The sequence below is a fragment of the Excalfactoria chinensis genome, chromosome 2, assembly GCF_039878825.1.
Source record: "Excalfactoria chinensis isolate bCotChi1 chromosome 2, bCotChi1.hap2, whole genome shotgun sequence".
Lineage (NCBI taxonomy): Eukaryota > Metazoa > Chordata > Aves > Galliformes > Phasianidae > Excalfactoria > Excalfactoria chinensis.
In genome coordinates this window covers 129,250,012-129,276,198 of record NC_092826.1, presented here as the reverse complement: position 1 = coordinate 129,276,198, position 26,187 = coordinate 129,250,012, and the positions used below count along the sequence as shown (strand labels likewise).

Genomic DNA, 26,187 nt, shown 5'->3' with positions numbered 1-26,187 from the left:
CATGTGTCTTGTGTGAGCGAGTTTGTCCTTAATTCTGTGCACCTGTTGGTGGTTCATTGCTGTAATGTGGTAAGAGCAAAGTGAGAAACCCAATGGGAGATGAAAAAGATGTTCTTCATTCATTCACATCCTTGTGGGGCAGAGAGTGGCTGCTGTGCTCCAAGAAGATGGCTGCACAGGAATTGGGTGGACATGGGAATGCACGTGTGGGCTGCCTCTGCTGCTGCCCTGGGCTCTCCTTCCCATTCTCAGTGACTGTGGGCTGGGGTGACTTGGCTCAGGTCTGCTGCATGGCTCTTGGAAAATGTGCTCAGGGTGCATCCAAGTACATGCTAGCTGGTATTTTTCTTATTAAATGAGGTTTAGAGCAGGTTGTAGTACCGATATTTATACACTGGTTACCAGGCATGTCTGCATGCCTGCTGATGTACAAACAAGCTACCGGGAGCCTCATTCCCTGCATTTTACCAAATGATTTTGTGGACATGAATTTTGTGCATGGGATTCCTGCTAAGGACTGCGATGAATATTCAATCACTCCTCAAACCCTTGAGGCTGTACATCAGCTTCACTCTGCAATCTGTGCCGTGCTCTGTGTGCCATGTACAAGCTTTGGGTTCTTCATCCTCGCAGAGCTAGGGCTTTGTTCCATCCATTTCCATTCTTTTTCAAAGTTGGAATGTTTTACGAAGGGTCAAAAATATTTTTCTCCAAGTATTTTAATTTGTTCTTCTGCTATTGGCTTGTAATCCTCCCCCTCTGTGTTCCAGCAGATGTTTTAAACATTTTCTGGGTACATGTGCTTTCAAGGTTTTTTTCTGAAAATGAAATAGTATTTACCAGACGCTGAGTCCTTGTGAAGCGAGGTTATTTTCCTCTACTTTAAACCTCCCTGTTCTGGCAGATGTCTTGGAGTTCTAGGACAAGAGACTCTCGGCATTTGCTGTATGAAGCACATAAAATTGGTACATAGTTAGAATTTGCTCTGAAAGGAGCAGAGTTTCCGACCTCTGTGGGAGGAAGGCATTTCACGGACCATGTTTTCTGTAGAGCTTACTAAGTTTACTAAGTAATTAAATACAGTAATGCATCTTATGCTGTATCAAAAAAGTGATGGCTTTTGTAAGGAAAGGTGCCTTTTCTTTCTTTCTTTTTCTTTTCTTTTCCTTTTTTTTTTTTCTTTTTTTTTTTCTTTTTTTCTTTTTTTTTTCTTTTTTTCTCTTTTTCTTTTTTTTTTTTCTTTTTTTCTTTTTAAATTGAGGGCAGTTTATGTCACATATAAAGAAAATATAATGTTTATTTGATCTTAAAATCACAGCTTTAGTGGGATTGATGATAATTTTCATTCATAGATAGGAGTGCTTTGGTTTTATTTTCATTCCGACCACTAAAATTAAGTGTATTTGAATCATTTTAGCTGTAGCTATGCTTTCCCAGCTGTATTCCAATATAAATTGCTTCCTTATTTCTCTTCCCTTCTCTTCTCATCCCCCCCCCCCCCCCCCCCCCCACCCAACATTTACTTTGCGACACCTGAAGTATCGTTTTTAACAATGAAAAGTAAGGAAATGCCAATGGTAGGGCTACAGCTTAAGACTCCTCTTGTGCTCTGTGCTTCCTGTCTGTAGTTGCAGAACATGTGATGCTCGGGGTGTGGGCATGGGCTGCGACCTGCAAGAATGTTGGCTGGTGGCACGATGCTGCTTCCTTCTGCTTCCATCTGCTGAATTCCAGATTCAGAAGGCAGGGGAGCTGGGTTAACGTGGTGTTTCATGAACATTTTAGATTTCTGTTCTGAAAATTTCTGTTCATATCAGCCCATGAAGAGAAACGGAGAGAGAAAACAGAAGATATGAAGAATTTAGGAACAAAGGAGCATGAGTCAGAAAAGCAAAAAGGAGCTTGTGGCAGGGAATGCTTACCTCCCTGGGGACAAATGAAAATACATAACTGTTTCCTTGATGTTACTTTGCCATACAAACAATTACTCTAGGAGCCATGTAAATGATGCATGACTGTGAAAGAGAGTGAGTTTACTTCTGCCCTCCCTCTCTCCCTTTCCTTCTCCTTTCAGAATCCGAGATGAGGTCCGTGGCAAAAACAGACAAAAAATAAAGAAAAGAAAAAGAAAAACAAACAAACAAAAAAGACCCCAACAAAACAAAGCAAACAAAGCTTAAATTAAATGAAAAGGAGGGAGAACCCCAAATGATTATGCTTTTGTTATTTCTTAAGTGTTAATCACAAAATGAAAAATGGTATTGTGTGTAATCTTAGATTTGTATAAGTGCATGATGACATTTTGAATTACCTTTCCTGAAACACAAACTGTGGATGTCTCAGACACAGCAGACATTCACTGAATTGCAGAGCTTTAAAAATGACAGTCCTGGGGCTTTGATGGATTCTCTGTCTCCTGAAGTCTTGAAATTAAAGTCAATATTTTTCTGTATTTCAGCAGAAGTTAAAGACTAAAAGCAGACATTATTGCACCGCATACCTGGGCTTATATAGGTGTTTGACAGGATGATCACAGGGTGTCTTCAGGATTTGAGTCATGAGGGTTGTTTGGAGCCTTACCGTGGTGCTGCGGTGTGTGTGGTGAACAATTCTTGTCATACTCGGCCTTGCACTTTTCTCATTTGACATTCTTCCTCATTTATTTTCCTACATTTTCTTTTTACTTCAGTTGTTGCAGTTTTTCCAGCTTCACTCTTTCTTGCAATTAATCTGTTGGCTCCATCCGCTCCTTCAGCCTTCTCACCCCAAGCTTCCCCTTATAGACCTCCAACCTGTAGACCCCCTGCAAGCCATCCAGCAGCCTTCTTTCTTTTCCATCCATGCCCGGTTTTGTTTTTGGGTGGATACTTGGTAGTTTTGGTGGTGATGGCCTTTTGTTTCTCAAACAGTTCAGACTGCAACTATGGAGCAGCACTGCGTTCCTTTAGCACAGCATGGCCTGAGTTTCTTGCCAGACTTACTGGAGACTGAGCTGCTGCCCCAGAGCCAGGGCTAACATCAGCTCTGAGTTAACACTTTACGCTTTCTTGACCCGTTAACTGAAGCTAATCTGTTTTGCCTCAGCTAAAAATTGAGAATCTTGAGCCATTTTCTCCCAAGAGTGTTTCTCCCCTTTACGACACTTTGTGGCCAATTGCTGGCAGAGCTATGCCAGTGAAAATTCCTGAAGTGGTTTTTGCAAGTGTTCTGCAAGGGTTAACAGGTAGAAAACCAACTTGTACCACTGCCTTTCGGCTGTGGACGCATGAATACTTGTTGTTGGACCATCAGTGCAGAATACCTAACTTAACTTGCAAATGCAGGTTTATGTTTTAAAAAAGAAAATACGTTAAAAATGTATGACACCATGGAAATGCAAAGTATTGTTACAGAAGGCAGAAACGATGATGTGAGAAAATAGTGTGAGAAAAGCAGGAATGCCTGTACGCCTAGGTTTTTATCCCTTTGCTTTTACAGCAAAAGACTAAAAATACTTATGCAATATTAATTCAGGATATACAGCAAATTGGCATTTGGAAGCATTCAATTTTCTTCATAATTGTTCTCCATTCACTTGGCCGATTATCAGTAATTTCAGGGAATTAGAGATGCTCCTTTCATAAGTTTCTAGTGAACTCTTTAGAATTGTCAAACAATAACAAACCTGCCACTTAGGCAGCAATTTTCCCTCTTGCTGTCCTCACACTAATGCTGTACCGCTGCTTGGAAAGGCTAGACAAGCAAAGCAAATCAAGAGACATTTTTTTTTCAGCCACATGCTGTTTGTGAATTTTGATCCAAGAGCTTTCTTCGTGTGTTTTGTTCATGCGAAGGCTTTTATCCTCCCGTGTGGTTTGGGAAGGTTGTTTTTTCTTGTTAGTAAGATTTGCAAAAGTATATTTTGCTAAAGAACTTAATACTATATTTTTGTAGATTAGGCTTGAATTTCTTTATTAATCCCCAAATGAGTCCCACAGGCTTGTAGTTTAAAGAGTATGGTGTCCAGGTCTTCCATTTTCCTCAGCTGTGAAATGAAAAGAGAAATAAAATTAAAAAGGAATGGGGTAGTGAAATGCCTTTTTCTGAAATGATGTAACTGCTTCGGGACTGCAAGGAGCTGCACAGCTCCCGGGGGTGCAGCTGCTTTTCTCTCCATTGACATGGCAACAGCAGAAGTGGCTGTCCTTGGTCATGGTATCTGGTCCCATCGTTGTTTTTGACATTACCCAACAGCTTCTGAGGAACATGTGTGACAGCTTGCTTTGGATGAATTACAGAATCACAGAAGGGTTTGGGTTGGAAGGGATCTTATAGCCCACCCTGTTCCGAACCCCTGCCATGAGTTGGTTCTCACCCACCAGCTCAGGCTGCCCAGAGCCCATCCAACCCAGCCTTGAACACTCCCAGGTACGGGGCACCCACAGCTCCTCTGGGCAGCCTGTTAATCTCAGAAAAATGCAAATACTGGTTTGCCTTGTTTTAATCTGTCCTTCAAATAAATTGCTGTTGTATTCATGCAAAATGCACAGTGCTGCTTAGATTACAAGAACTAAGAAGGTCTTGAGAAATTACTCTAAATTAAGAAATTTTGGGAAAGTGAGGGATGCTTGATGCTGGCTTTGGAGCTGGGAGAGCAAGAAAGGCCTCCGAGAGCCTTTTCTCCCTGTTTGGCCTTTTCCTCTGAAGCAGAACCCCTCTCCTAGAAGTGCTCTGTGAAGTGGTGGTAGGAACACTCCTCTGTTATTAAGGTTTAGATTTGATTTCCTGTATGTGCTTAGTCTGGGCTCCCCTTTAAAAGTTTTTGAAGAGGTTTGAATTTTGTACCTGTGTTGTGTGACCAATGGACTGATTGTCTGTGCTCTTAACTTTGAACTTTGTGCTAAGGCAAGGGGTGTTAAATGTTCATCGGAAATATTTTCAAATGCTTAAAAAATATATAAATCCAACTCACATCTGAGATGAACTATTACGAATTAATGACTTTTTAAGTCATGAACTTGTTTTCAAAAAGCTATTTTAAAACATTAAGAAATATTTTTAGTGTAAGGGAATATGGTTTATATTCACATAAAGATCTCAATTAAATCAAATATGTATGTGTATGAATGCAGATTTAGTTTTGTTCTCTGGAGGAGTTAATAAACATCTGCACAAGCAGTTATTGAGTTTTCTTTTTTAAGCGGCCTTTTTAGTTGTAGTGATGAGTATCTTCAGTAGTGTTTTAAAAGGTATTTTTTTGCTATCTCATATGAAATATTAAATACATTAGCTCTCATAGTTGCCCTCAGAGTTTACATAAACACAGGCAAGTAAATAATAATCAATTTCACTTCTCTCATCTGTTTTTACATGATATACAATATAGCTACATTTATTGAGCACCTTGTGTAATGTAAATGTACTGTAGTTTGGCAAAATACTTTTGGAGAATTCCTTAGAATAACTCTCAAATTTGAAACTAAGTGCTGCAGAAGAACTGAGCTTTTTCCTTCATTAAGTGCATGGACAACAAGGGGTTGTATGCTGCAGAGGTGCTGATGATGATCTGAGGTCCTGTAGGTGTTCTCCTGCTCCCCGTATATTTGGTGAGAATCCACATGCTGTGTACAAATGTCATAAGGATCCACAGGCTGCGATATCTATGTGTTAGAGAGTTTTTAACTCCAGGAAGATTTAGATTCTAATTCTAAATTAGAATGTGAGGGAAAAAAAAAAAAAAAAAAAGACGATACTAAGAATTGTTCCTTAAAATCCTTCGTTCTGAAGTGGATTAAAAAATAATTCAATCAGTAAGAGAGATGCCTGTCTTCTCTTTGGCTTTTTTATTACTGTTTTCCTTAAATTTATCTCATACAAGATAACTTTCTTCTCTTAAGGAGCAAAAGATATCTGGATTGCATTTCATGGAGCCTTTGTGGAGTTTAAAAAACAGTTCAAAATCGTGATTTTTTTACTTTTGGCTGTAGTAGCGGTATCTCAGAGGTATGCAGCAAACAGACTGGATAAGGGGACCTACAGGTGCTGAGGACTGGCATATGGGGCGGACTTCCTTTGCCTACTGGCTGTGGCACCCAAAAGCAGACCTGGGTGCCCTCATGTAGAAAGGTAGCTTCTCTTTGCTCCTGCCTGTTGCCTATTAGGTGGATAGTGACCCCCTGACATTCCTGTTTTGCTGTTGGATATGGTTTTTGTGTAGGCTAAGATTGTTAGCCTTGATGCTGCAAGGTCATATCAGAATGCTGGGCATGCAAAGAGGCATTTTTTTTCTGCATTTCCTGGCCTGGAATGTTGATTTAATCTGTTGAGATTCCTTCTTTTCAAGTAACAGCCTTCAATTGTTCATATTTGTGGAAGAGGACGACATAACATAGAGTGACTATCCCCTCCTTTTCTCAGCGTATCAATACATTTTGAGTTACAGAACAATAAACTGAAGAAGGAAAAATCCTTAGTAGTATAAAATGAATATTCATAATTATTCATAATTATTTTTTGCAATTAGTTTTTTTTTTGTAAACTAAAAGTATGCCTGCCTTATGTCTCCTTTCTTTGTACAGATAATCTCAAATTGTTGTGTCTTATTATAGGCTGATATAAGGAGTGAGGCTTGTGGTGTGGAGACAGCTTGGAAAAGTTAGCTGATGGGAACGTTACAAATTCTGGCACGAATTATATACCATAGTATTTCAGTAAATATCTTCTGTTAGTTCTGGCTGATGCTGCGTTTCCTCTATGAAAGATGATCGTCATCACTAGGCTAGAACCAATCACAAACTGTAATGAAAATTGGCAACTGTAAGCCTGTAAAGTCATTGATCCAAAAATTCATGTCTTTCATGTAGTGAGATTTCTTTTTGAACTTCAGCTGAGGATCTTTTTATTTGCTTATTCTTGGTTTTGAACTTTTAGGAATAATTTTTGACTCTCTTCAGCCTTAGCAATGTGAAATGAAAAAATAGAAGTGAGAAATCAGTAATTAAGCATGCAGAGTACCGACATGTTTCCAGGGTGAACAAGGGAGGAGGGAGGAGGAAAATTGCTGAAGTTTCTCCAAGGTATGGAGAATTTTCTGTGTTTCCAGAAGAGAACAATTCAGGCTCCCTGTTGTTGTGAGGGCTTGGTAAAGAACATGTAAATGCTCAGTTTTGCAGGTATTTAAAGCAGCAGGGAGGTTTCCCACTACTTGTTCAGTTTAGTTTTTAAAAAAAGGAGTTATTGTTGATGAGAATGAAATGCTTCTAGTAGGGAAGAAGAATTAAAGCTGTCTGTTGGTCCATCACCCCTTGGAGAGAAGCAGATGTTCCATTTTATTGTCCCTTTGTGGGCATTATCTAAACAACTGCACTAACAACTTCCAGTGTAGTCTAATTTGCCTTACTCCCTGTTTGGCTACTGGGAACACCAGAGATTTTGCAGGAAGTGGTCTTTAGCCTTGAGAGCTAATGAGTAGATTTCAGCTTTTAGTGCTGATAGCACCTTATTCCCCACTCGTATAATTGGAAGGATCTTGTCTGTAAGTTGTTTGTAAGCCTGTAGGTTTGCGCTGTCCTCTGTTGTCTTTCATTGCTTCCCAGACCAAGCTCTGACCCACCTCAGCAAAAGGCCAGGCACAACATCACGTTTCTAGCCTAGGCACGGCAGCTCCGTCACTGCACATCCATCAGTGGGAAGGGTTGGTGGCATTTCACCTCAGTTAAACACGCAAATACTTGATTTGTCTTCAGGGATTCAGCTTGGTACTGGATGATGGAAAACAGTGCTCTCACCTGGAGATCCTTGTGCTCTTGAGCTTTCCCTTTGAGCTGTGTTAGTCCCTGTGTGCAGAAGAGCCATCTGCTAAAAATAGTCATTTGAGCATGTGGGATGATGTGACATGGACTTTTCCTGGCACTGCTTAAACTCTTTTGCTTGTCTTGGTCATCAGTGGCAGCTCTTAGCTAAGTGAAACATTAACACACGGGGATTTGATAAGCTTTAATGAGAAAATGTTTCATGAGTGTACCAACATGTTTCTAATAATCCTAGTAAATGTTTCTGTCATGGAAACAAGAACAAGTGCCATTAAGATTACAGAAGCTGTTAGTCATTTTTAATAGTGTTCAGGACTGTGTACACTATATCTTGTTATGAAAGTTCTTTCCAGTTTTTTGAGTTTTTTTTTGCTGTGTCAGAAACTAAGAAGTGTGCAGTAGTACCTGTTCCTTCCCACGTCTTTTGTTCATCTATTTTTTCATCTACAGTTGCATATAGATATGAAAATGTACACATAGATCATGTTTGATGAAAAAGTGTTTTAATTTATTGCAGTAAAATCTTCTTGGTTGTCGTAACTATCATTCTTCTGTAAAAATCTGTCTAAATAAGTTCTGTCACGAAGGTATGTGGATTTTGGGCAATAGGTGTTCAGATCCATCTGCTGGTACTGATACCCCAAAACTCTTGCCTTCATCTGCCTCACAGTGGTCCATGAGCTGCATATAATGTGTTCATCTTCATGTCTTAAAAACCCTCAGTTGGCTTTTTGATGACTTTTTTAACTTCTCCAAATGGAGTGAGGCTGGAGCTCGCTTTGCCCCGTTGTTGTGTGGGGAAGGGGGGCCAGGTACTCAGTGTCTGCTCCATGCAGGGTAGGCTTTGGAAGTATGCAGATGCACCAGATTAGCAACCAAACACTTTCAGAGATGGGATATTAATCTGATGACTGGCTAAGAAATACCTCTTCTCTTTACTGTTTCAAATGTACCCAGGGTAAACAACGTTCTTTTATAACTCATTTGTGGCTTAAGGATTTAAGATACAAATGTCATCCTCACTGCCATCTGTTCTTTACCATACCCTATATACATGCTGACCTATTCAGTGATGGTTGTGGTGTGATGTTTTTACCAATCTGTGTTTCTTTATTTCTAAAACCCAGCAGAAAAGCTTTATATTCTCATTCCCTTGCTGTGCCAGTGCTGTTTGCTAGGACAGGACAGCCTTGATGGATAGGGCTTCCCTCCATCTTGGGGCAGGAGAGCAGCAGTGCTTTTCATGGGCAGCCATGATGCTCCTCTAGGGCAATGCAAGCCTTTACAGTTTGAAGAGTCGACCAGCTCTGTATATCAGGATCCAGTGGGTGCTATGTTGGAATCTGATGGAGAGTAGGATGGGAGAGAAATTCCTGTTCCAGTTTTTTAAAGCTTTGTGTAACAAGAGGTCTCCTGCCAATTGCACGCACACCTGCTGAATTACAATCCAGCTTATCTAACTCTTTGGAATCTGGATGTGATCCATGTATGAATTTCCACCTCATGCAGGAGGTGATGTATGAGGCTGTGTCAGCAACAGATGTTGAAAGAAAGTTTTATTCTTGGGAAAGTCAGAACTGGAAATAGGCTGAAGAAGCTGACCACTAGTTTTGAACTAATATCCTGCATTGCAGAGTATTGGCACATTTTTCCCACCCCTGTTACTTCTCATAGCCACTGCTGGTTTTCTCTGAAACTCACTCATGAAAGAACCACAGTGTGTATTATACACATTATAACATTTCTGGTTCTTCTCCAGTTTTTAATTCCTTTTTCCAGGAAAAAGTTGTAAACTTCTTCCTCTAAGTGAATGCCTTTACAATTCCACAAAAAGAATTTAGAGCACAAGTAATATGTAGATTTCAAATCATGGTAATTATTCTCACTAACAGTAGCGTTTCTAGTGTAAAGTTAAAGTAGTTAGGAATTTGCTCTTGTCATTGCATACTCCTGCCTGTGCTGCAAAATTACTTTTGAATGAAGATACAGGAATACAACGTCTTCAGCATAAAATAGCTAGAACTAAATATCAGTAAGAGTCTTATTAGCTCGTCTTACTCTTTGATGCAAGCAAAAATACTTCAGAAGTATAAAGCTGATGACACTTCTACTGTCATATGAATTTTTGAAGAAAGAAAGAGCAGAATACTATTTGAGAATAATTCGGCACATCTTGAGGCCCATAAGTGTGCTCTTCCTAGATCTCTGGCAGTGGTGTGAAAATAGGTAACAGGATAATCCAGAATGATATGAGAAAAGCCTCGATGAATGCACCCCCAAAACTTAGACTGCAGCTCATTAAAACATACTGAAACATAATTTTTTGACAGAAATGAGTAGAACATTTGTAAGATCTGACATTTTTGTCTTTTCTTTTGGCATGCAAAGATATTTGCATTTAAAAAAAAGCCCGGAGAAAGAAAATGGAGATAGTGTACGTAATTAAATTTTAATTTCAGTTTTAAAGATCTTTCACTAATTAGCTTTAAAAGTCAGTGTCTAAGTAGATTGAGTTTCAAGGTGCAATCATCTTTTTCCTCCTGGATATCAGTATTCAAAAGTAAGAAGGAATATTAAAGAAAGAAGGAAGACTGTTATTTTAAGCCTTTCAAGGATTTAACATTACTTTGTTATTAAAATGTCTGTGGCAGGTTGTTGTTTTCTTATTTTTAAATTTAAAGTCACTGAGCAGGCATGGTTAAGAAAATAGAAATCTTAGATTTTACTAGAAGAAATTGAAAACGATACTAAGTCAGTTATGACTTTTTTGATGGATTGGCTGCATTCTTTTTACTGTCATCCATTCTTCCGCAGATGATGACATTTCGACACTATCCTGGATGGTTTCTGAACATTGTAAGACCAGAATAATAGTTACAAAAATGAACAGCAGTAGAGAATTAAGGTAGAGGTGAAGTTATGTATTGCTTAACACCGTGCAAAAAGCATGGGAAGTGCTATAACTGTGTGTGACGCATGAAAGGAAAATATAGATTTGTGAGTGAAAGAGAGATTGCTAGTAACAGAAGGGTAAATCTGGGGAAACAATACGTATAGAGAAGACTTTTTTGTGGCTTAGATTTTCACCAGTTAGAGAATATTCACTTTGAGAAATGATGTAAATCCTTTGTTAAACAGTATTTACATAAGTGGAATGGATTTCTGAGGGAAAAACAGTGCTCTGCACCAGGAGATTGTGAGTGTTATGTGTACATTTTTTCTTTGCTGTGTTACGCCTAAAACTTCATTTCTGAAAAGATCTGTAACTTGTAGGGTATGTCTACATGGTGCTACCATTGTGCATCCCTCCCAGCAGTGCTATCCATATTGCATACATGAGTTTGCTTACAGGAAAGGTTACACAATTGTCCAAGGAGTATTTTACCTCCTGGAACTGCTTATAATTTTAATTTTTTTGATTTTTTTTTTCTTTTTCTTTTTCTTTTTTTTCTTTTAAGATTAAAGATGCCTACTTTTTGATTTGTACTGTTTTGTTAATCTTGAAGAGAAGTGCTGGCTAATGTTCATTGCTGTTATGTTTAATGCAGTCTGTAGATAAGTTCACAGTCAGTTGGTTTTTTTTTGTGTCTCCAACTGGTTTTCTTCACTCCGAAGAGAACAAGTGTTGAAAACTTGAGTTGTAGTCCAGCTTGTGGCAGCCTCAGCGTTCTTTGGAAGTTATCATCATCTTGCCTCTGGAGGCCTGCAGGGATGAAAGTTGATCAGCTTTGGGGGATCTGAGATTTCAGAGGTCATAAGGGATGTTTGTGTGTCGCTGTGCCCAGCAGAGTGGAAGAAGGAGCTCACTGAAATTCAAACCGCTGCCCTTGGAGCTGTGTGAAACTGCACGCTAATCTGAATATTTGTATCAGATATTTCAGTTAAATATTCATGAAATCTTAGCTTGTACTTTCAAGTACTTTAAGCTGAAAGAAACAGCCCTGTTCTCCAGAGCCCCAGGATAGACCTAATTAATCATTTTTCTTGAAGGACAATGTGGACAATGAGGTAGGATCTATGTGTGTGTTGTGTATGCAACACAATGTACATAGTGCACGTTTTCTCGAAGACGCTGTCTAACCTGAGAAATGCCCGTGGTGAAACCTACTCTTTTCCACAGAAGTTTTTTACTTTCACTGAATCATTGTTTTCCCTGAGACAACTCTTGTGAGTGTGGTGAAAAAATAGTCCTACTTAGGTCTGCTAATCAGCCTTGGGCCTGATTGTGTGAGGTGGCCAAAAACAGCCTTAAGTCTATTTTTTATATCAGTGTCTTAAACTCACTGCATGCCAAACTGCAAAATGCCGTGATAGTGAGGAGCTGAAACATCAGCTCAAATCTTCGCAGTGTAAAATTGTCTTGGCTATGCTGTAGCCATCCATCCATATGTATATATATACATATATATATATTTCCCCAGTCATTTCTTAGAGGAAATTGGTGAGGGAACATATATATTAGCTTTGCACTGAAAGACCACCAGCCTTTGCAGTGCGTGGTTGCAGGCGAGATGAAGCATACGGCTTTATGGATGAAATTTGCCAGATCCTTTCATGCTTTTGCTCGTATGCTTATTTGAAAATCAGAAAAGGTGATGACCCTTTTAAAATAAAAATGGAATTGCTGGCAGGAAGGAAAGGTACCGCTCTGTGTTCCTAGCATTTAAAGATGGTTATAAAATGTACATCGACTGTTTGTATAATTTATAGTGAAACTGCTGTTGCTTTTAATAAAATGAGACTTCCAGTCAAAGTTTCATGGTTATGAATGTGAGCATTTTGTTACCCAGCTTGGATATATCCTACAAATAACCATTTTCTAACATAACTGTGGCCATATACATAACTTAATGGGATTCTCTGTCACACATAATTCTTTCTCAAGTTCCAGTGTTGGACTTGTTGCTGAATACTTAAAGTCCTTGAATATGGCTCAAGAACTGAGTTACTGGTGGCTTTCATGATTTTTAATTTAATTTTTTCCTTAATTCTTAGACTTTTAAAACTTCCTGTAATTCATTATTAGATTTACCATTTCAAGTGCTTATTTAAAAGGCACCTTAGCTGCAGAAGCAAATCAATATTTACAGTGCATTAGTGCCACAGAGAATTTGAAGCCTTGTGATTAGAGTTCATTGCTGTTTTATCCACTCTTCAAAGAAACCACAGACTTCAAACGGTATCAGCCATCATCCTGAAATCAGTGACATTGCATTGGTCCCATACATACTTCATCTAGTGGTTTAATTATTAAGTTCCTTTCCTTTGATTTTTCTTTTAATATTTTAAAGGATATCCTCTTCAAATCTATAAATTTAAGTAAACCAGAAGATTGCAACCAACAGTATATTGGTAGAAAAATCTGTTCTGTATGTGCTTTTTTATTGTTGTTTTAACAGACAGTACAGAAACCTCTCAGAATAGAATTGAAGAATACAGGAGATTATATTTAGAACTTGTGGTTAACACAGCATGAGTAAGATTTAATTCCTGGATTAATACCTGGTGAGGTATTGTCCATTGCCAAGGAGCAAACACTAAAGCTCTCTCTGTTTCTCTCATTCCAGCGTTAACAAAAAAAATAATAAAAATTACCATCTGTGAGTTTCCAGTTTCACCATGGAAATGTGTAGAGCTAGAATGCGCAAATGAATGCCTTTTATAAATCACTTAATTGTGAATTTTGTTTAGTAATACAAGTCACATTTCCTTATCTACGGAACCATTTTCATAAGGAACAATTAGAACTGATCAAGACGTATCTTTGTATTGACAGAATTACATTTTTGAGAGAAGTGCTTGATAAATGCCTGTAGGTGCATCATCAGCCAGCCTTAATAAAATGACATGGGCCATACTAAAGGTAGCTCATTACCAAAGAGATTTCTTTAGGGAAAATCCTCTCATTAGTGTTTTCTTTAGAACATTCATATTTGGGAATTCTGTTGCATAGTCAGCTTTATGTATTGTGTGAAGTCTCTGACACTTACCATCATTCAAACTCTGATGTTTTAGCTGTGAAGAAAAAGCCAATACAGACTGATTTTCTCTCTTCTCCAGAATTACTGACTTTCATTTTCTTCCTTTATTTCTTGGTTGGAAATTCAGCTTCTCCTCTCACAGAAGTTCACTGAACTGAACTTTTGTTTTGTCAAGTAATTTGAAGAAAGAGTGTAAAAAAGAAGAACATTTTGCATTCGCTGTGCTTATATATATATAGATGTAGGAGCATAAGGAGTAAGTGAACTCATGTTTGAAAATTATAGTTCCCTGTTGTAGGGTGGGTAGCTAAGGCAAGCAGGATAATATGCATGGGCTGCTGCTTGGAACAAATATAGATTGGTATTTTTCTTAAGTGGCACACTCATAGTTCAGACCTTCTTTCTTGACCAGGCTAATCCAATAAATGAGAGTGTATGTTCGGAGCTAAGCCAGAAGCACAGACACTGCTGTTAATGGGTCACTTCATTATGCTCTGTGCTGCTGTTGCCAGTGACCACAGCTGTGGCACCTTTGTTATATAGATCTCTGGTGATTTGATAGTGTACTTTTATTATGTTTACTATCCAGCGGGAAATGAGGAGATTTGCCTTCAGCTGCTTCATGAAACTTGAAGTAGTTGAAGACAAAACAATCAAAACTCTCAATTATGAGTTTTATTAGTATAGACTGAGTAATCAAACTTGAAGTAGAAGTTGACTCAGACCATAAATAATTTTCTGCATAATTAACGTGATCTTTCCTGAAATATTACTTTATTCACTCCTTGTTGCATTACACTTTTATATACATGTTTATAGAAGAAAAATAGAATTCTTTGCTAGAAATTAAGAAATTATCTCTTGTGAACATCTTCATAATGAAAATGAAAAAATAAAATAAAATCAGAGGAAATGGAAACAATGCAGTGTTTGTGGGAAAAATACCAATTAATCCTCTGTTATCCTTGTTTACCAGGTTGGATTTGAAATGGAACGAGTGTTTTGGTGTTTTGCCATGTACCGCTTGTGCATATCTCAGCAGCACGATTCCTAATTGTTCTGAAAAACCTCAGCCATGCATATTTTTTCTTTTTTTGTGTAGCATGATCGACCATATTCCTCTGTGTGTTTATAATGCCATATAAAATAAGATTTTGTATTTTAAAGTTGTTGTATGTAGCTTTAATATAAAAACATTATAAAGCTTAAGACTAGTCACTTTTCAGACTGCTGCCATTGTGTTTTCCTGCTGGTATTGGGAGACATGAACCTTCACCTTCTTCGGGAAATATTTGATCATGGCATTGAAAAATAGCCCTGGTTATCATTTTCAGCTGTTGGCCGCTGTGCCTTTCCCAGAGATTCTGCTGCTTATGTTGCCATAGTTTTCACCTTTTTTGCTTTGCATTCAAGGTTCTCAATGTAGCAGTAAAGAGAAATAAAGCTGATAAATTACATCACCTTCCTTTTGGTGTTGAGTGGGAGAGTGCTAAGAGGTCACAAATGCCAGCAGTGAAACTTCTGTTTGGGCACAGACACTACAGATGTGTGGATATTTATTGTAGGATAATAAATGAAATTGGAAAAATGAAGTTGTATTTCAAGAGAAACTAATGTGCCTTCAAAGTTTCCAAAACTTTGACCTCCACATATATTACAAATCCCTTTCTTTTTCTGCTTACCTGCCTGATGCATTGTTTATTAGTAATGAAATCTTTTTCTCCTGTCAGTTATACTAGTTGGAAAGCTAAGGGAAAGGTGATAGATCAGCACAGATCTTGTTTCAGCTATCAGGAGAAGGAAGAATGCAGAGCAGAAACTGATCACTTCCTTGTGTTCTGAGAAAAGAACAGAACGGATACTTCAAAGGAGAGGAGACTGCCTTTCCCTGCAGAGAGGCTGCTCTGCCACCTCTTGCATGCTCTGGCTGGTGGTACCCACACTACAAGCATGTTGTGGGGGTGCAAGAAGTGTAGTCTGAGTCCACTCCTGGTTTTGGCATGAGACTGTTTGTCTACTTGCTCTTTACATTTATGTTACTTCAGTCAGTTGTTCAAGCTTAGGTAGTTTTTTGTTTTACACAGCAACCAACAGATGGTAGCGATACCATTTTTGTACTTATCAAACCAAAGAGCTGTATTAGGTTAAGAGTTTTGTTTGGCTCTCATTTCCTTCTCATATCGTCAAGCAGTGAGACTGCGGTTTTAAAAGTAACAGACCTTGTCCTTGAGGAACTATGCTGGGTCAGTAGCCACATACTCTACAATATCACATTTGGCCAAAACCACCCATCCAGAGCTTGAAAAAGAATTTCTTTCCTGATGTGAAAAACATTTTAAATCTCGTCAGTGTTTATTTACTGTCTGTTTCATTCTTCAGATATGCCTCTTCATGTACGGCGGAGTAGTGACCCTGCACTGATTGGCCTCTCAACCTCTGTAAGTGATACAAATTTTTCTTCAGAAGAGCCTTCACGGAAAAACCCTACAAGGTGGTCCACAACAGCAGGCTTTCTCAAGCAGAACACCCCTGGCGTACCCACTACACACGACAGAAAGGTATATTTTGGAATACTTCTTTACTCCTCTTCATTCAGTAAATGTGAAATGTGCATACATTTTGACTTTTCTTTTTGTCCTTCTCTTAATGGGTAAACCTGCATTTCCTGACCTTGTCCAACCACACTATCAGCTGAACACCATGCAGTTGCATGTGTACCTTTTGAGGAAGCCCTTAGTGATACCCACAGCAGGCATTACAAATGTTTGATTTCACCATTAATTGCCACTGAAGCTCTGATTACTCCTTATTCTGCCAATTGGACCTAAATACTGTCACATGTTTTCTTTGAATGCAAATAGTCTCTATAATGATTTCCACTGATCTCTGCAGAAGTCCTAATGTCAGTGAATAATCTGCATGCCTACAGCTAGTCTGGCTCTGTCTTTCTGACACAGCAATGCTAGTTTTCATTTTCTGAGTCAAGTAATGCAAAACGAAAATTACAAATCCTATCTCTCTTTGTTAATGTTATTAAAACTAAAACAGTTTAATGTGCCTGTTGCCTGTTATTTGCTTCCTTTTTTTTGTTTGTTTTTTGTTTTTTCCCAATGTAGTTTCAGTATCTCTACCTGCGCTCTTCTTTAACTTAAGAAGAAAGGAAGAAAGTCTAAAGAAAAAGAAATAATAATTCCAGCGAGTCATTTCTATAGAAAGTTGCACTTTTGGTTGCCATTCTGACTGAACAGCACAAAATCCTGTCAGAAAAATGGTAGCTTATGATAGTTATTATATAAACACAACCCAAGAACATGCAGGCAGGACTTCCAGGACTCCCAAACTTCAGTTAAAGAAGTGAAAAAAAAGCCTCCTTTTCCACAAACTAAACAGCTCCAGCTCCCTCAGCCTTTCCTCACAGAGCTGATTTTCCAAGCCCTTCACAACCCTCATTGCCCCTCTCTGGACCTGCTCCAGTACCTCCATGTTGTTTTTTTTTTTACTGAGGTGCCCAAAACTGAACACAGTACTCGAGGTGAGGCCTCACCAATGCTGAGTACAGAGGCAGGATGACTTCCCTAATCCTGCTCACCACACCATTCCTGATACAAGCCAGGATGCTATTGGACTTCTTGGCCACCTGGGCACACTGCTGGCTCATATTCAGCCAACTGTCCATCAATACACCAAGGTCCCTTTCCATCAGGCAGCTTTCTAGCCACACCTCCCCAAGCCTGTAGGGTTGCCTGGGGTTTTTGTGACCAAAATGCAGGATCTTTATCTTTAGGTCTTTATCTTTAGGTCTCTCCTTGATCAGAATTTTGGGTAGGTAAAGGTATATCATCACTTGTGCTGGTGTGACACAGAAGTGTGCGTTGATCTGAAAAGTATTTCATAGTATTCTAATTTGGAGGAGAAAAGCGATAATCTAATCCCTTTGAAGTGTTACTATTTTCAGTTAATTTTTCTGAAATGATAATGAAACTGCACTTCATTACTCCACTAGCACAGATATTGGAGAGCCATACATAGCATAATCAGATTTCTTTTAGTATGTGAAGTTAGCAGAAATTGGAGAGAGTTGAACAGCAGCTGATCTTTCACACTCGTGTTCTTGCATCATTAGTTGTTCATTATGTACTTGCTCATGATTTTCATGAAAATATTTGATGTCTACTGAAGCATGGTGACCAAAACGGAAAGGAAAACATGTGCTCTCACATTATGATGGGAAGCTAGCGACAAAGGAATATTAAATCAGGAGAATGGTGGGGAACTAATGTACATTTGTTAGCACAACTGCTAATGTTTATACTGTTTTTTTAAATCTTATTTTACACACTGTATACATCAGTCCTTCAAATAGAACTGATCGCTTTGTAGGTTATTTTTAATAGATAAGATGCAGTAAACAACTGCAATTGAATAATAATTGCTTGTACACCATATGTTGTGAATTAATACTGAGTGAATTTGTGCTACATTGTTTGTGTTGCCAGCATCTTGATTTCTTCATGTTCATCAAGATTAACTAGTGAATCCTATTTCTCTTAGTAACTGATATTAATAATTCTCCTTTCATATCTCAATACTAGCAGCAAATTCATTTGCACTGATATTCTACAGTTCATTATTTCGTCTACATTTAAAGAATCTATCACTTACCCAAGTACTAACAGGGAATTTTTGAAGTATATTTAGGTAGTTTGAACAATAACAACTACTCACTACTATTTGTTTTCTTAAGCTACTCAGAATAACAAAAAGAGATGGCTGTGCTTTGTTTCAGACTGTTTCACTGATTATAGATGACACAGACATTTCAAGCAAAGCAATGAGAACAATCTTAATTTTCTGCTCTGTGCATTGGGCTTGAGCACCCATATATCTTTTGTGGGCGGTTGGCACTACGTAATGTTTTTACTGCATTTCCTTTTCTTGACAGCACAAGAACATATGTTCTTGGGCTGAGATTTGCAGCACAGTTGTAGGTTAGCAACTTTACCCCAGCAATATCTATATGTCTCTCACAGAAACAAGAAAAGGGTTTCTGGGAGAGTTGCCAAAAGCTTCATCCACCTACTGACTCTAAGAAGTGACATTACTTTCAGCCCGTCACCTCTAAAGAGGAATAATTGACAGGTAGAAACTCTGTCCAATTTTTGGTGGAATTAGCAGAGAGAAGCTGCATGTATCTGGCAGAAGAGATTTATTTCTCAGGGGCGAGTGAGAGAAGACTCCTCACTGGTGTTTATTTCATTTTGGGTAAGAACAATTTGAAATGGCAGGAAATTGGGCAGATGCCCAAGATTAGATGAAATTAAGAGGAGACAGTGCTGCCATGCACCAAAGGCTGTGAAGAGCCAGGACATATGCCAGGAGTTCCGGGCACATAAAAAGAGATAAGGGCACCAGGAAAGAGGAAAAATACGAGAGATTTGAAGGATCCTGTTGATGAAGTTACAGTGCCTTTACATATTAGGATGGAATTGATTTTTCATTTGTTTTTCATATCCCTTTATTGAAAAGAAAAACGTTTATTCTTATGAAATGCCAGAGCTCTCTGCTTCCTTTGAATTGGAATTTTGACTTTTTGTTTTTTCTGTGTTGTCCAGTTGTACTTAAACCCTGTAAGAGCAGCTTGAAACCAGACACTTTCCATCTGAAACCATTGACATTTTCTATCCAATAGTGCTCATGTGTTTGAAGAATTATCATGATTATTGATTTTTACAAGCTATTGTAATATTGGAGGCCTTAGTCAGCTCTGTAATTCCTGACCTCTTCCTTCTGCATCCTCATGAGTGGTCTCAGTGAAATGATAACGTCTCCTCCTTGGTGCAAGTATTTACAAAGTCAGCTCATGATCATCAACCATTTTCTTATGTAAATTCACTTCTCAGTATTCTTTTAAAAGTGAATATTAAAATGACTTTCAAATAGAATTTTGTGCCTTAGACGTATCTGGATTACATAGTGATTCAAAGCTTGACTTAATCACGTCTCTTCCTTCCTTGAGCCATTCTAATGAAACAAGAAATCTCTTAGTAAAAATATCTTCTCAAAGGCCTGCAGTAATACCTGATTTGCAAGCTGTAATTTTGTTTGAATTTTATTGAACTGTACAGTTGAACAGATTGTATGCAGCTCAGGTGCACCAGACGTGGTTCCTTCCATCACAGTAGAATATTTTTTGATGTTGTTTTCTTTTCTGAATAACAGTTAATTTGGCTCACAGTCTTAATAATGTAGAATGAAAGCCTACTGGCTTAAGTAGCTGCCCTTAAAACAAGAGGTGTAGTAATGAAAATTGTGTTTCCTTTCCCTTAGATGTTTGTGTTAGTGTACAAGAACATAAATGCAACAACCAGATATGTTTTCTCTTATAACAACTGTGAGTTAATTATCCCCCTCCCCCACTTTTAGATTTTTTTTATTATTATTTTTTTTTTTAAATTTTCACCTGTGTTTGTGATGAAGAGTTGCATATTATTTCAAATTACTTATATTGCTAATCTAGTTAACCTGTCTTGCTTGAGACAGGGATATAGCATGATTACCTGGCTTATGAAAAATTTCCCACAGTGACTTTTCTGAGTTTGATTCATGTATTGTTGCATCTGAGATAACAGCATTGGTATAGCATAAAGAGGCAATAATGTACGCTGATAGAGAGCAATGGGAGAGAAAAACGATTGTGCATGGGCTTCTGTGCCTCTCTCGCTCCTGGATTCACCCACCTGGAGCAAAGCAAATGGCATGCAACATGCTCTGCAGGGTGGATCATCAACAGCAAACATGTAGCTGAATATACTTGGTACATCACTTTTTTCCCTCTTTTTGCCTTTGCCATTTAGTCAGCAGCCAGGTTTTTTGCTGTCTGTTTATGTAAGTTTTCCACATCTGTATTATGAGGTTGAGAATAGCCATGCCTTGTAGGAATAACTGTTTTTAGGATATGCTTTTTTCCTGCTTAGAAGCCTTATCTTTATGGGCTCCATAAACTGCAGAGAAAGAAGTCTAAGCCATGTAAGAATGACCTAAATCTCATGCAGTGTCAAATCCCTTAACTATAAAGCTTTGTGTTTCTCACCATCCCCTCTTGCAGAATTATTTATTTCTTGTTGGCTTGAGACAGATAGATACACTTATTCAAATTATTGCATTGAATTTTTTTTAACTCTGAGAGATGCTGTGCCTGAGTCTCCTTATAAATAGAATGCAATTTTATTTTCTTTAGCCACAAAGGAAAAAAAGCATGTGTGCATTATATGAGATGTATATGCCAAACAAAAATGATCTGTCCATGTTGAGATCAGATTCAAACTGAAAACTGGTTTCATTTAGCTTTGAGTCATTTTGAAGCCAGCATAGTGAAATTTTCTCTATCACTGTCACCAAAGGTGTGTTATTTCAATAGATTTAACTATAATTCAGAGGACTGAAGTTTCCTGTATTAAAACAGAGTGTACAAATTTCACTTTGTAGCCAAGGATTCTGAATGTCTGACTGGAAATTCATTAGACCAAGTAGGGAAAATTATGGACTAAAAGATATCGTTCTGGGAACAACCTTATTTCTTTTTGGTGAGATTCACAGATTTTGTCATTTTGGATGTGAGTGCATGTAGGAAAAGAGGAAGGAAAAACAAGAGAGTTATTTACAAATACTGAAATAGGGTTTTAATGCAGAAAATATTGTTATGGGAGAGAGAGGAATAGATATTTAAAAAAGAAAACAGACAAAAAAAGTTATGTTCACCAGTTTTCTTTCTTTGTGTAGAAAATAATTGCTGGTAGCTTGTCATGTGATGATAAAATAGTATAGAGCAAATGCACCCAGAGAGAGTGCAACATAAAATAAACATAGCATGTGTTATTGCTTTCCTGACGTCTGTAAAACTCACGAGTTTCAAAGGATCATAGAATAGCTGAGGTTGGAAGGTACTGCTTTAGGTCATCTTGTCCAACCACTCTGCTCAAGGCAGGGTCAATCAGATCAGGTTGCTCAGGTCTTTGTCCAGACAGGTTTTGTATACATATATCTCCAAAGATGAAGACTGCACCACCTCTCTGGGCAACCTCTTCCAGTGTCTGGTCACCCTTATGGATATACTTGTATTTCAGTACATACCTCTTGACTCTTGCTACTTCACTGCTTACCACTGAGAAGAATCTGACTTTCTGCACAGAGTAGAAAGTAATATTTTGATGCCGTAAGAATTAAAATCTCAAAGGAAAAATGCAGCATTTCTGACTTTCAAAATGTAGCATGTTGAGAATGGGAGATATAAAATGAAAAAATCCTTGTCTGGTGCACAGAGAGAAATAACAGAAAATGTGTATCACTGGATTTTGTACTCTAATGTTTGCTGAGTACTACATATGTGAAGGATTCAGCTGTTTGAATAGAAAAGTCATTTGTGACCAGACTTGCTAAGAAGCAGGGAAATAGCCAATAAGAAAAATAAACAATCCAAAGTGAAATTACAGTTTTCTTCATCTCTTGTTCTTTTACCATTTTTTTTCCTTGTGTTTTTTATTTCTGTGAGATATCAATTTGTAAAAGCCCACCTATCAAATTTCCTCTCTTTTCCTCAGAAGATTATTAGTGCAAGATTCTGGAGAGATCTGAGAGCTTGATCTGAGAGCTTGTGTTTCTTTTGCACTTTGCTCTGAGGCTGAGGTAGTGTGCCGATCACTCTCAATGTCTGTTGTTCATCAGTAAAGTGGGAATAATAAGTCATTTTCTTCCAGTGCTTTTCTACCCCGTCTCTTTGTGTGATGGGCTTGGGTGAGCAGTGTCTGGTCTGCAGGTGAGAGAACACAGTGCTAAGAATGCTAAAGGGATCTGAGTGATTGAGTATCTTCCTGGTGATGGAGGAGTGTTGGAACATGCACAGGATATTTATATTTTTACTTCAGTAGCAGTGGTATATAGCATTTTTCAGAGAGGTGGTGAAAGCTATACTGAAGGCATGGACTTCTCAAGTACAGAAAAATATAAGTTGTAATGAATGACTGACTTTTACTCTGCCGTTCATCTAAGTGTACATATACTTGACAATTTCCATGTTCGAATGTTCATCTCCGTTTCTTTCAATTTTTTATGTTACTGTAGCTCTCCTTGGGCTGGAGGGTAAAAAAAAAAACAAGGACCTGAAATAGTAGCTTGATGAAAGATTGAATAATGAAAGAAAAGAAAAATTAGATTGGAAGTTCAGGTTTAGTCAGTTTATTTTTAAATTTTATAGATTAGAGATGCACGATTGGATCTCAGTTTCAGACAGTTTTCCTCTATTTAGTTGTAACACAGAGTTGTGTGTTTAAACTGTTTTTGCAGTATACACTAAGTGTTCCTGCAGATGCATACTCATAAGTTTACCTTATCTTCCTTGTTTTCATATTACCAGGGCTGTGTATTGATGCAAAACAAGTCCAAAGCAAGTCAGTAAAATTCAAAGTACAAGCCACACAGCAGGCTGGGCTTTCCTGCAGTGTCCTGATGTGAGTCTGAGCGGTGCCAGCAGTGATTATTTCAGCCTTTTTTTGCTGCGTTTGTTGTTTTTTTAAATGAATTTAAGTCATCATGCAATGAGTACCAGTCATGCAAAAAAAGTAGTCTCAGACTAGTGTGACTGAGGGGGAAATGGTGAACTTCACTGGGTGGGAATTAAAAGTAGAACAGCCTACTCACCTACTGGGCTTTTTTCTGTTAGGACTGAATTTGGGTCTGAAACAAATGCTGTTTGTCCTGCATTGGTTAAGTCATCAGGAAAGAGTCTGGCTGAGATGAGTTTATAAGGCTGAGGAGTCAATTAATCCCTCGAAGTTGAGTGCTTTCCTGGAAGCTCTGCTGAGTCCCCTCTATATATTTTTAAATAGGGCAATTGTGGTTTTAGTAAGGGCTGATAGGGAAAAGGCCAGTGGTTGTAAGTGTAGGGAGGGCACAGCCACTGCCTGCAGGCCTTGCTTTGCTGCCACCTGGGCGCCGCCCCACTGCTTTGGTCAGAAGTCACTGCCCTTCTCTGCTCAGCTGTTAATACAAGGAAGACACAAACTCTAAGTTTTCTTAGCTTGAGAAGCTATCATGGTTACCCTGTCCCCTTCTCTGCAGTTTAGTTGTTGGCCTGCAGGTGCAATTTTCTAAACATAAAAACAACCGTAGAAGCTTTCAAATATTCATTTTAGAGGTGCCTTAAAGCATTTACCTGCACTTATCAGGATAGTACTGGCAAGTTATAAGCTTTGCTTCATCCACACTTCCATGGCAGATGCCACTCTGTGAGACTGCCTGTCTGCTGTCCTCTGTCACATGGGAATGAAATGTACTGTGGGGAAAGTTCCACCTTTAATGCCATACCGCCAACATCTGTCTCTGACGTCACGGGCCAACATCGTAAAATATGAGGCATTATTTTGTGAGAAGAGGAAACTGCTTTCAAAGTGTGATGTGTACAGGAAGAAGAACTGTAGCTTCATAGCTTTTTAAGATGACTGATTCATTTTTCTTTAAACTGATGCTATGGAAAACAATGCCTTTTTAGCATTTCTTTCAGGAATCTTACAGAAGTAAAACCCGACTTCAGAACTGTAGTTACAAAATAACAACTATCACATGCTATTTTGGTTGCTTAGCATTATGTTTTCTGAGGTTTTATTGTGAGAATAGTAAATAAAGAGTGAATTGATTAGGAAGCGTTTTTTCCTGTCTCAGTCTGGGAAAAATCAAAACACCCTGCCTAATAAGTTTCGGTTTTGTGTGTTTACCTGCAAAGATTGTTACATTTTTTATTTTCCTTAGTAAACATGAGAGATCAACAGAATGATTTGGATATGCAATGAGACATTGTTTATTTATTCTTAACTTGGGCCGTGTTCCTTGGTACTGTATAGCTTCATACAGCACCAGGTGTACGGGAAATTGTCCATTCTTTGTGACCCCTGATCATTCATTGCTGTTTTTCAGGTCGGTCTCCCCTTGTCAATCAAAGGACAGCATAGAATATATGAATTGGAATTGCATAACTTTGGAAATTTCTGAACATAAAATGATAGAACTTAGGCATAACATTGGCTTTTAAATTGTCTTTCTCCTCATGGGCATCTAATGAGCTATTATCAATGCATAATAAATTAATTCAATTCATGGAGCTACAGGAGGGGTCATTTCTGAAGACAAATCTTTCTAGATTCTCTAAAGTCATCAAAATAACTACAGAGTTGTCATTCTTCACATCTATTACCATTATAAATAGGGAATGCAAATGACCATGTTTTTTATTAGAATATTAGATACTCATCTCCTGTATCCTAAGGCAGTTTTTACCAGTTGGCTGGAAATGACCCACATTGCAGGTCAAAGTCAAGAACAGGCATAAAGCTGAGATACTTCTTTAATGCAGAAGTCCTCTCTTTACTCCTTGGGGAATGGCCTAAGATTAGAGATTTCTGATAATGGGTGAGTGAGACCCTATCCTTACTTCATGCATTTGATGGCTAAGCTGTATCCAGATTATTGTATCTTCAGAGGTTGTGTTCTTCAATACACGGCAAAACAAAGCAATCTTTGAAAATGAAATGTAGAATGATAAAATAAGCTGAATTTTTTGAGAGGAAAAAGGGAGACTGACAAAGAAGTAGTGTCAGATTCTTAAGATGTGGGTGTTTATAAGGAATGAGTTACTTATTGAATGGTACAGTTCCTTTCGAGGAAAACATGAAAGCTGGTATAATTTGTTCATAAAAAGCTGATGATGAATAGCAGCTGACCTCTATGTATATATATAATATATATTTATATATTTGTATGTACATCACATTACTGGGTTAATTAATTTCCTATATATAATTATTTTTCCTGTAAAAGATACATTTTGTTTGTTTGTTTGTTTTTTGAGAAATCAGGGTCCACTTAGTCTTATTTGTTCATTTATTTAACTCTGTAAAGCAATAAAAACCCAGTACAACAAAATAAACAGGGTTCTGTTTATTGAAACTTTAGAGGGCATGCAAAAATGAGTGTATATTACTGTGTTAGTAAACCGAGATTTATATCAGACAGATCTGTATTTACATAAAGATGCTTTGGTAATTGCTGCTTTTAGAATTAATGTGTGACATCAAACTGACCACTGTCTAGCATGGACACAGTGGATCATAAAAAAAGAGAAGAGCAGCTTTTATAATGATTGAGCCAATAAATGTATTTATAGACACTTGCCCAGAGTTGGTCAAATGAAACTGTAACCTCAAAGGATTAAACAAAGTCTTGTCTCTCTTCAGTGTTGAGGTATCAATCTGAGACTGTCAGAAGGTATTATAGGCAAAAAAACCCAAAACAATAGCCCTTTTCCAAAATATTCTGCATACATGAAAAAAGATACAGCCAGACATTTTCAGAGCCCCAAATGGTTTCTT

The 26,187-nt window shown here is 38.0% G+C and overlaps 1 protein-coding gene across 1 annotated transcript in view; it reads left to right on the top strand.

The window, feature by feature from the left end:
- Nucleotides 1-26,187, top strand: part of PARD3 (par-3 family cell polarity regulator) — a 411,266-nt gene that overhangs the window by 147,742 nt on the left and 237,337 nt on the right. Inside the window, exon 4 of the mRNA XM_072328130.1 lies at nt 16,151-16,329. Coding sequence (XP_072184231.1) covers nt 16,151-16,329 — 179 coding nt within the window. The remainder of the gene's footprint in view (nt 1-16,150; nt 16,330-26,187) is intronic.